The following is a 12,440-nucleotide window of genomic DNA, read 5'->3' as shown; positions in this document are numbered from 1 at the left end:
AGGATGAGTGTGGGAAGGATGCTATGAGAGATGCTGTTGATTCATGCGACACCGTTCTAGTTGAAGAGGCTACAAGGCCTGGCTTAGGCTGCCAGCCTTCCCACAGTAGCTCTATTGTTCCTGATGTTTCACTTGTGGGCAGGGATGGTCCCAGTATGTCAGTTGATGATTCTGACATTGATTCACGTGTCCACACTGACTCTCTGCCATGCACTAGGTGTGCTAGTCAACCTAGTTACCTGTGTCCTGTGGAGCAGGAGCCCCCTTCGCGACCTGGTCTGATGAGTGGCAACCATTTTGATCAGGACAATGTTATTTTGTGTGACGCCATGTTGGATGGTATTCCAGACGCTTTTGTGACTGATGTATTGCCATGTTCCAGGGACGGTGGGGCTGTACCTAAGGCGGTGCATCCTACTCTGGATGTTCACGGTTTGCAGTATCCTGAACTACCAGTGCCAGGTGGGATGGATATGGGCGCTGTGGTGGTATCAGAGATCTATGGTTTTTGTTCTTCTGTGTTCTGTCCTGTTGAGCGCAGTGAGCTTAGCTCTCATATTGATTTTGGTTTGCAGGCTATTTTTGACAGGTCGGTATCGGTGGAGGGGCCTGTTGAAATGGAGCTCATATGTGATAGGTCTTGGTTTGTCGATGGGGTCCTAAGTCTTACGCCGCAGTGGAGGAGGAACCTTTTGTGAGGTCTAGCTTGCCCGAGAGTTGGGACAGGGTTGTTTTTTGTTTTACGCAGCATTGGCGAATGTTCCACAGTGGGGAGCCTGCGACACGGTTGATGGTCGTGTTCGACATGGGCCGGCCCGTTATCGATGTTGTGGTAGTGGCCCTGACAACTAATGGGTCACAATATTATTATTTTTGTTTTGTTTACGGGTTTGATGTGTAGTGGTTGCCTATTGGTGGGGGAGGTGTTAGGTACCATGAGCTTGATCACTCCTGTGTCACTGGGCATGCAGGTGAGGGCTGCTAATTAGCTGATTGCTGCTGATTGGAAACATGCCTGGCAGCATCAAACCAGTCTCTCAGTCACACATGCAGCCTGATGGTGGCTAGAGGAGTGTGTGAAAACCGAGACTTGTCACGTTCTCCCATTCTTTGTTCTTTAGTTTGTGCCAGTAATTCATTGTTAGAGTAGTCTTTTGGGTTAAACACAGGTTTTGGTGTCGGTTTGCACATAGGTTGTGTCCCTTTGAGCCAGGGTCGTAACACTCCTGAGCAACGTCAGAAGGATCCGTCCCTTCCTGACAAAAGAAGCCACCCAACTCCTCGTCCAATCAACAGTCATCTCCCGCCTCGACTACTGCAACGCACTGCTCGTTGGCCTCCCGGCCACTGCCACCAAGCCTCTTCAACTCATTCAGAACGCAGCGGCCCGCCTGATCTCAAACCTACCGAAGTCGGCCCATGTCACACCACTTCTTAGGGACCTGCACTGGCTCCCCATTGCTGCACGTATCCGCTTCAAGGCCCTCGACCTAGCATACCGTGCGGCAAAGGGAACCGCTCCCGCCTACCTCCGGTCAATGGTCTCTAACTACACACCCTCAAGACCCCTATGCTCTGCATCTTCTGGCCGCCTCAGACCTACTCCTATCCAAGCCCCGGGAGGGTCATCAAAGAGATGCCGCCTATTCTCAGTCCTTGCCCCACAATGGTGGAATGAATTACCCACCCCAGTTAGGACAGCCGAAACCCGTCCAATCTTCCGCCGTGGACTTAAGACGCACTTCTTCAACCATTATCTGAAATAATAATAATAAAAACATATATATAATCGAACCCTAACTAACCTTACTGTCATGCACATGTCCTAATAAACTAACCTACACTGTAACACGCAACACTTTGATGAACATTGTTACTCAGCTGATAGAGTTGTACCCTTCCTGATGACTTGTCGTACAGAACTTGTAAGTCGCTTTGGATAAAAGCGTCAGCTAAATGACTAAATGTAAATGTAAATGTAACACATTGAGTGCCACGCCCCTTTGACCATATATGGGCTAGAGTGCCAGCACTGAAGTCAATAGGAGGTCAGGGAAATTTGCGAAGGCTTAAAAACTATATCTTAAATTATGGCTATGGGTCTAAAACACCCCTCGCTTATCAATGACTTGCTTGCAGTCAACATGTACGAAACAGATTGTTTTTTCATTGGTACATTTCCGTTTTATACCGTTTTGAATACGAGTATAGTTTTGGAGAGTTCTAGTAATTCCAGATAAATTCCGCGATAATAGCTCTTTAGTGGAATACACAAAACACGTTGTAATTTTTCGGCTGATTTATGAATCGTTTTCAAATAAACGCTAGATTATCGATAGTATATGTGTACTTATGCACGCTAGAGAAGCGGGCTGAAAAATCTATTATCCATGACCTGGTCAGCGCTAACGTCATACATACACACACACACACACACACACACACAGGCATGCTGCGATGGCTGAGAAAAAAACATCTGATTAACCCAATACTGGTAAAATAGAGTCCTTACCTCACATCAGATGTTCTGCAAAAAGATGAATCCAATTCATGATCGCCATTCCAAATATTGATCGTGTTTATTGATCCAACGTTATAGTCCGAAACACATAATCGACGCTGCTCTGAGGGTCCTCATCCTCAGTCAATCTGGTAACACGATACAGCATGCCAGATAAGGGAAAACCCCGGACCAGACTTTTTTTCTGATGCACATGCCCACCCAATCCAATCCAATGATGTGCATTACCATCCGGGAGATGATAGGCGGCGGTATTTGCCCTTTTCGAGCTCAGACCCATTCACAATGATAACGTCAGGCTGGATGAATGAAAAATTTATGGATATTGCTAATAAAAGCAAAAACGAGAAAAAGACGAGAAAACTCATCATTGGCACTCAACGCATGGCGAGTTAGCACGACTAATCTCGTCGTTGGCACTCAATGTGTTAATGCTTTAAAAAAACATGATGTTTTAGCTAACCTTTATAAAGTAAAGTTGGACACTACATTGTGTGAGTTCTCATATTACTGAGTAATGTTACATTTAGCAAGTCAATATGGCCATCTGTTGTCTATTGGGCTTTGCCATGTTGTGATTATTTGCAGCATATTTATTTTATGCTAAATGCAGTACCTTTGCTTTTCTGGACAATATTTGTCATTTTGGTTATTTATTTTATTTAATGAACATACATTTGCATAAATCAAGCATATGTGTTCACTCCCATGCTGATAAGAGTATTAAACACTTGAAAAATATCCCTTTAAGGCAGGGTTGTACGCTAAGCTTTTTCACTAGGGGCACACAGAATATTTTTTAGGGGCACATTTTTAAATAACAATTTTATCATTATAGTGCAAAAAAATATGTTCCTCCTGCCTCATTACTGTGGTCCTTTTATTTAACATTTAAGTGCGTTTGTTTTCAGGTTTGTATCTTTTATAATGAACCAACTGAGAAAGTGTGTAAATCACTAATAGAACAAAAACAACAAACTGTGTGTGCGCTTGTAGTGCTCCTTGAATGAGATCACCACAACACACACACCATTGCATTAATCAGGAGGACAAGAAACTTTGCATACCTTTGTTTCACAATGAAAAGTGCTTTATAAATAAAATGTATTATTATTATTGTAAATAACCCCATGAAAGGTTTATTATTTTTACGGGTAATTACCTGCTTCATATTTGTGATGGTACTGGTTTCAGGGTGTGCCTAAAGTGATCAATGTGTTGGGCCATTTATAGAGATATATGCCAATTAATGTTTTATGTATATCCGGGACTTTTTTTTATAAGAATTGAGAGGCCTACTACGGTATTTGTTATGTTACCTTTATTTTGAAAACCGTGTTGCGATGCAACCTTGTTTAAGTTTGCGCTTTTGACAGTGAAATGTTCAGTTCAACTTAGCTCGAAGGAAAGACTCTAATCAAAAAGGTTTAAGGCTCTTACGCTAGGACTTTGATTGTTTATAGAAAAGGAATGTAATACTATGCAAAACTAGAAATAAACAGTTGATTTTACCAGCAGTAAGTTGCAAGCCACTTTCATACGGGGAACCGTGACAATTATTAGTATTATCTTATTTGCATATTGTCTCATTATTAGATAGATAGATAGGTTGATACTTTATTGATCCCCGGAGGAAAATTTAAGTAGACAGTATTTCACGTCCTAATAGTGGGCTACTCACGGCTGAACGTTAGAAGTGTCCGTGTCCCCGTCAATCATCACTGCCAGATCAGACTTAATTTAATCGGCTATGGTCTCTTATCATCTCTTCACATCGGACGTGGTTGTCATAAGATGGACTGATATCCGCTCCGTTCTTCTTGCAGAGCAAAATTAGCGGCTTAAACTTATTGAAAGGAAGTTCACATTCAGTTTTGATTCGATTGTTCGCTAGGAATTCTGGGATTTGGTGTTGGATGTATGGACTCTACCAGACGGGACATGGTATTTAATCGCACGATAGACTACAACTACCAAGTATATAGCGTGGGCCAGATTCACTTCACACGCAAATCTTTTTTTCGCAGTAAATTCATTCATTGCCGACAGATTTTTTCATAGCACCGCTGCATTATGTCGCACTGTACAGCCCTGGTTGTAGGCTAATGTTTTACAAATTTTTTTATCCAATTTGTATGGATTAATTTAGGAGTGAAATGCGAATGAAGGGTTGAAATCACTACTCGCAAGGTTGCCCCCAAATATTATTTACCACTCGCACGGGCCAAATTAAGGGGCAATTTGCGATAATCTCGTTGTAGTGTACAGCCCTGCTTTAAGGTACATTGCGATTAATCCCAGTTAACTAGACAATCATGCAATTAATCCCAATTAAATATTTTTATTGATTGACAGCCCTAGTATATATCCCTTACCTACTCTTACTAGTTATACCACTGGCCAGTATGGCTACTACCATAGTGTATTTATACCTGTATCACTATACATAATACTGTACATACATCAGATTAGCATTATAACTCAGTAGTACTCATTTATATATACATTCCAGTTTAATCACTTGTACATTGTATATTGCTATTGCATTTTACTGTTACATTTGCACTCTGGTTAACACATTCTGCGCCACGCAGTATGCCCATCTTATACCACTCTCTGCCAGTGATGTAACCCTATGGAGTGGCTCACCTTCTTTGCAGGGCTATAACTTTTTTAATATTATAGCTATATCGGCCCATTCACAGGGCTGTACGCTAAGCTTTTTCACTAGGGGCACACTTGCCCCTAAATGAGAAATTTAGGGGCAAAAAATATTTTTTAGGGGCACATTTTTAAATAACAATTTTACCATTATTTATATCGATTGTTTTTGATTTAAAAAAAAATTATTTTATATATATATATTTTTTTAATAAAATATATATATATTATATAATCATACTTGTAGTTGTATTATCTGCGAGACATCGCCACCACGCAACAAGTCAAAATGCTCGCTATATGCAACCAGCTCCACTGTCTGTGTGTACTCGAGTAGCCTCCAGCTACGGCCAGGATTCTCCGGAGCTGCAGCTGGACCCTATACTGTAGCCTCCAGCTACGGCCAGGATTCTCCGGCGCTGCAGCTGGGCCCTATTGACTATATTCAGCGTGCCCTCAGCTCGAATACGCATCGACTCAGTGTTATAAGACATTGATATCAGGAGCTATCTGAACTATTTAGTTTAATGGGACGTTTCGTTTTGAACAGTTAGGGTTGGGTACCGTTCACATTTGAACCAGTACCTGGGGATCGATAATGGTATACGACGACAGGGCTTGAGACTAACACCGTCCCGTCGTCCCGGGGGAAATAAAATATGTATTTGGGATGAAGAAAAATCCTCCACGGGGCCGGGACACAGTCGGGACGAAGAGGATTTATTTTCCCCCACTTGGAAAATGTCAACTGCGCCGACTGTCAGTGCGCATATCACTGTCAAACGGTGCGTGTCTTCCGAGTGCTCGCTTTAGTTGACAGTGGCACGAGACCACTGCACGAGACCCGCGGAAATATCAGAATGTTTAATAGAATGTTTAATAAAAGTTCTCGTGGTTCCGGCCATCCTCTAGCCATCCTCTCAGTCAAGGGAGCACTCTCAAACATGCTGCACTATTTGAAGTGTATAACGTTAAACAGAGCAGAAGAAGATGGAATAACAGACACAGACTGACCAACAGGGAACTGCATCCAACCCTAGTACAAAGGCAGGTCTGCGGTGGTGGCTACTGCCACTGCTGGCTCAATGTTCTCGATGGTCACATTTTCATTCGACGGCTCACTAGGAGGTGGAACGCGTCGAAAATATTAAGCAATACTAACTTTACTTTTCTTCATAGGCATAGCTAAATCAGACAGTCAGCCAGTCTATCAGAGTGCTCAATCGATTTTCCCCACTCTCATACCTGAGTGCTCAGCTCGCGTGAGTGGCGTCATCACACGGCTTGGATAATTTAGGAGTGAAATGCGAATGCAAGGCTTGAAATTCCTACTCGCAAGCCCGCCCCCAAATATTATTTACCAATCGCAACGGCCAATTAAAGGGGCAATTTGCACGAGCTCGTCGCACTGTACAGCCCTGATTCAACATCGGGTATCTATCGTTCCGGATGTGGGAACGTTATATTTTTCCATTCATACATTCTGTCGTGTTAGTACCGTTGTGAATATAAGTATGTTTTTAGAGTGTATAGCAGTAATTCCTAGAACGCGCGTTATAGGCCCAGACGCATATTATACATAATCGATTGGCGTTTCATTCCTATACACGCTATATTCAAAAATTCAAATGCATATGATCGCTATTGTATGAATGTGTATGCATGTGAATGAATGTTGGTGGTGGTCGGAGGCGTTGATTATTCGCCACGCTTCCGTGAGTCTGCCTCAGGACAGCTCTGGCTGCAATTGTAGCTTACCACCACCGGTATGACTGTGTATGAACGAATAATGGACTTTGTGAAGCGCTCTGAGTAAAGAGAGCGCTATATAAATCCAATCCATTATTATTATTATTATTATACATTATGCTCCATCATGCGTGAAGGAAAGGGGAGGGGGGGTCGTTTATGATTCCTTGATTGTCACTAACGGCTTTCTTTAGTACGACACCATACGTTGATCGGATAGATTGCAATGAAATAAATGGACAATCGAGCTGGAATTAACATTAGATTCCTCTGGCCGATGCGTCTGGAGAGAAACATTTCCAATTATTTGATGTCGATCTGCTAGATCCATTTTCCGTTTGTATGACGCAATAAACGCAGAAAGCATATTGATTCTTGCGTCTCGAAAGCGATCCCATGCACTCAAGTCTGTATCTTGATCCACGTTACAAGATAGCTCTGCCAGAGCTTTTTCCCCGATGCACAGAGCGCCACATCCGGTTTAGAGTGGGTTGCAACTCTCCCGAAATCCACCAGGTGGTGGTATTGAGGCGTTGCAATATCAGACAGGGTCCAGCTGGCTTCCGGAGCCTTCCTGGATGAATTATGAATGCCAATAGCGAATAAAGGAAATAACTCATAAAAACTAGTTAACTCGTTGTTGGCGCTCAACGATTGGCGGGAAATAACGAGTAAACTCGTCTTTGGCGCACAATGTGTTAAATGCCAACTTTTTTCCGTTGTACTGTACTTGTGCTGTATGATGACAATACATTTTAATCTGATCTAATCTAACAAGTAAATTGGCATATCCAGGAGAATATAGATATTTTCTAACTTGACAACATAAACATTCTCTTTTTTGTATCTACTTTTTCTCCCCATTTTTCAATTTTTCTCCCATCCCCAATTTCGTATTGTCCAATTTTACCCTCCCCTGTCTCGAACGTTGTTAGGCCATGCCTCCCACAAGCCGGCCGCAATGTGGACGAAGCCTTGCATCACGTGTCCCCTCCGGTACTCGAGGAGGCAGCTGTCGCATCTTTTCACCTGCACAGCGCGATCTCTCAGCGTCGGGGGTCTGCGTGGGAGGGACACGCCGCCCTCGTCGCTTCCTGATTCTACTGCGCAGGCGCACCAACCGACCTGTAGGAGTCGCTGTCCACAACGTCCGATCCCCACCCACCAGCTTCCCACCCCCTAATACTGCCAATTGTATTAGTATGAACAACCAGCCAGGCTGGTAGCAACGCAGAGAGCTGGGCTCGAACCCAGCATATCCTGCGTTGGTGGCAAGCGCCTTGCCCACTGTGCCACATAGCCGCCCACAACATAAACATTCTCAATGCTTATGTCCTATTGCAATGTTTGCTAATTGAATAGCTCAATAAACGTGGGCCTATATACGGTAAGCTGTTCTCCTAGCAACAGAATTATACTGGAATACAGGTTGAAATGTTGTTTGTTGTTGTTTGTTGGTTTTCAGGACATTGACAGCCAGCTGCGTACGGCGGCGGAGGCCTTCTTAGAGAATGACGATGCCTGCGTGGTGGATTCTGGGAAAAAGGAAGTGCGACTCAGCCAGATCTTTAAGTGGTACAAGGCTGACTTTGGAGGCACAGATGAGAAGGTAGCGTCAAGTTTGTCAACGTCAACCACTGTGCCTTTTACCCACCCTGTTTATCAAAGTTCATTTAAAGAGGAACCATGCCCAATTTCAGAATTCATGTTATTATTCCTCTGGTCTAAGACAGTATACAAATATTAGTGAAAATGAGCAACTCTCTCCCAAATCCCAAAATTAGAGTGCTCAAACTTGTGATGTCATCAAGTATAACGTCTGAAGCTGCTCCATAGACAATGCATTGGGATGGATTCTATAGATGACAATGAGAGCACCCAGGGGAATGTTCTGAGTTCATAGATACATTTTCTGTTTCAGAACTGAGAACATCACTATAGAATAAAGCTAATTTGGGAATACAAAAAGATAACAAACTTTCTGTAGAGCAGCTCAAGACTTTATATTTGATGACATCACAAGTTTGATTCTTACTTCTCTGGTTTCTGTACTGACAACAGCTTGAAGGATAGAACAGCTACTGAGAAAACGTGCTTCTAAACTGGTACATAGGGTAAGCTTGTCCCACCCTCTGGAACTCCCTCCCTCCAAACATCTGCAATGCTACATCCCTGGACTCATTCAAATCTCAACTCAAATCTCACCTATTCACCAAATGTATTAATGACTGCCTGATTTCCCTCTTTTCTTTATTTTTACTTAATTGCTCCTTCCCCCTAGTTTTGCCCCGCCACTGTTAAGCGCATTGGGTCTCATGAAAGGTGCTATATAAATCCAAGAAATTATTATTATTATTGCGGGTGCCCATCCCTATCAGATATGTCTAGACAACACATTGCTGGTACCCATCCCTATCAGATATGTCTAGACAACACATTGCTGGTACCCATCCCTATCAGATATGTCTAGACAACACATTGCTGGTACCCATCCCTATCAGATATGTCTAGACAACACATTGCTGGTACCCATCCCTATCAGATATGTCTAGACAACACATTGCTGATGCCCATCCCTATCAGATATGTCTAGACAACACATTGCTGATGCCCATCCATATCAGATACAATGTCTAGAACTGTGGTCCGCGAGGGTATTGCAGGTGGTCCATGGAAAAAAAGTGAAATAAAATAGAAAATAATAGAAAATGTATATAATATAATTAAAGTTTTAAATAAAATTGTAAAACCGTTGTGTAATATAAAACATAGTATTATAGTTTGTTATTCTCTTAAATTAGGCTAAGTGTCGAGACGGAGGGAAACACGCAGAAATTACTGCTCATTTCCATTCCGAGACAACGGACTCGGTAGGCCACTTTGTTGGCAGTGTGAAACATTAATATCTTTGGAACTCTCTCTCTCGCTCTACCAAATCCATTCTGAGACAACGCACCCGCGTTGCGCATAACAAGTCTCTCTCTCTCTCGCTCTCTCTCTCAAGTAGCCAAACGTTACACTATAAAAATGAACTATATACGTTTGATGTTTTATTTTTGTTACTGTTACTGCATACGAGGTGGTCCGCAAAACAATGCAATGTAGTGGTCCGCATAAACAAAAAGTGTGGGGACCACTGGTCTAGACAACACATTGCTGGTACCCATCCCATCCCTATCAGATACAGTATGTCTAGACAACACATTGCTGGTACCCATCCCTATCAGATACAGTATGTCTAGACAACACATTGCTGGTACCCATCCCATCCCTATCAGATACAGTATGTCTAGACAACACATTGCTGATGCTGCCCATCCCATCCCTATCAGATACAGTATGTCTAGACAACACATTGCTGGTGCGTTATCCATCTCCTCTCCATTGCTTCTCTCCCAGCTGCTGAACTGGGTGCTGGAGCACATGGGCGCCTCTCCCAAAAAGACCAGCCTGCAGAGTGTGCTTTCCGAGGGGAAGACCAGAGTCAGCTACCTCCCTTACGACTGGAGCACCAACAGTGCCCACTGAGACACACACACACACACACAACCTCACAACCTCATCAGCCATCAAACCCTATCATGTTTAAAACCAGTAGCTTTTCCTTCTACCGGGGATAAACACTTGTTATGCAAATCAAGCATACTGTACCTCTTGACCTCGACTCCTGGTGGGCGACGACGAGGGGGGGGGGGGGGGGGGGCACGTTTGTGTGTAAATCCATCAAAATGCAACCTTCACAGGTTGAGATCAGTGCTATACTGTAGTAAAGTAGAAAGACATCACAAGACGCACCCGTTCTCTGCCTTTTATAAGCCATAAAAAAAAACCACTAATATTTCTTTTTAAAGCACAGCCAAATACCACGGTCAGATTTGTTTGGTGTCGAGATGTAATTCAACGTCCCTCGTTTCAATCCCTGTATTGGCTGCTCCCACACCTCCCTCCCTAGTCGCTCCACGTCTGGACTAACATGGGGTCGTTTTCCCCCAATTTTAAACTGGGTCTTCCATTTTAAGCCTTCTAACAAAAGTTTTACTTTGTATTTTTGGCACCGCTGTTTATTCTAGATAGGATAGGTGGCAACACCGTCCATGAAGATAGTTGTACTGTAACTCCGTAGGGAGGTTCTTGTGTGCATGTTTATGATCAACTGTCAATGCTAAGGAGATATATTTGTACTTTTTCCAAACTAAATATCACTATTTATCTATACGAGCATCGTCCTGGAGAACAATGTTGTATTTATTTATTCTGAGCCGTTTGTTCATATCTCACCATTCAGTGTAATCCACCCCGGAACAGCATTTACATTGGGCTACTGTGATGTACTACTGTACTACTCCAATGATCTTACGTCAACATCTGGAAATACAGAATACGAGAAATCAGAGCTTGAGACTTGGGCTCAAATAAGTTTAGTTTGAGATCTTGCATCCAAATGTGTTTTATACAAATGTAGGGCTTCAGAAGATGTACCCATATCCCAGTAGAATCACTACTGTACTGTCAGTGTCCTAGGAGTTGTTCCAGCTCCAGGATTTGTCTGTTGATGACGTCATCATTAGCCTTTTCTCTCCCTTCACATTCACACATTGAAACATAGCCGCACACTATTATAGAAAATAATATATGTGAATTCTATTTTAGGGTGGATTTCGTCATTGTGTGTGACTTTACAGGAGAATAATCTTGTATATGCCAGAGAGCCATACAGGCTCTTATTCTGTGGAGGGATCTTCCTCTGTACCCACAATGCAATTGTGTGTTAATCTCAGGTGCAATGGGAAGAAACGTGGGCAAACGGTTGAGAAAAAAAAACTAAAACATTTCAGACGTCTCTCCTGAAAACAAGTCACTTTACTAGATGCTGTATCTCCGTTTACTGTCGCCTCTTAACACTTTGAATGCCGACGACGACTATTCTCGTTTTATCATGCCCCCCGTTGAGTGCCGACGACGTGATTTGTCGTTTGATTTTTTTATTAGCCATCTGAATTCATATTTCATCAACCGAGTCTCCCGTTGGTACAGCAGCCCCTCCAGGAGCTCAGATGGTAAAAAAGCACCCCCTATCATCTATCCCTGTGTAACTGCAGGTCAGTCCATTAGACTGGGAGATCCCTGTGGGATCTGTAGAGGTGGAGCCAACTGGCTCCATTATGCTGGCGATGGATCTGATGATGAGGGATCTGATCGCGAGACTGAAAGCAGCCTGGAATATATATTTACAGCAGCCAATAATCAATCAATAAACGCGATCGATATTTGGAATGGCAATTAGGAATTGGAATAATCTTTTTGGAGACCATCTGATCTAAGGTAAGGAGTCTGTTACCAGTCTTGGGGTAATCGGAGCTGTATTCACTGAGATAACAGCGTGTCCCTATGTGTGTGTGTGTGATGAGGAAATGAGAGAATAGATTTTTCAGCTCGCTTCTATAGCGTGCATAAGTACACATATACTATCGATAATCTAGCGTTTATTTGAAAACGATTAATAAATAGG

At 42.9% G+C, this 12,440-nt stretch overlaps 1 protein-coding gene across 2 annotated transcripts in view; it reads left to right on the top strand.

Annotated features, from left to right (window-relative positions):
- Nucleotides 1-10,600, top strand: part of LOC311224753 (uncharacterized protein) — a 49,265-nt gene extending 38,665 nt beyond the window's left edge. For both annotated transcript variants that reach the window (XM_084309855.1, XM_084309856.1), the window contains 2 exons: nucleotides 8,397-8,540; nucleotides 10,331-10,600. In XM_084309855.1, coding sequence (XP_084165981.1) covers nucleotides 8,397-8,540; nucleotides 10,331-10,459 — 273 coding nt within the window. In that variant the 3' untranslated portion in view covers nucleotides 10,460-10,600. The remainder of the gene's footprint in view (nucleotides 1-8,396; nucleotides 8,541-10,330) is intronic.
- The last annotated feature ends 1,840 nt before the right edge of the window (nucleotides 10,601-12,440 follow it).

This window comes from Notolepis coatsorum (assembly GCF_963971535.1).
Source record: "Notolepis coatsorum genome assembly, chromosome: 3".
NCBI classification, from domain to species: Eukaryota; Metazoa; Chordata; class Actinopteri; order Aulopiformes; family Paralepididae; genus Notolepis; species Notolepis coatsorum.
The sequence above is the reverse complement of the archived record's forward strand: the minus strand, read 5'-3'. Positions and strand labels throughout refer to the sequence as shown.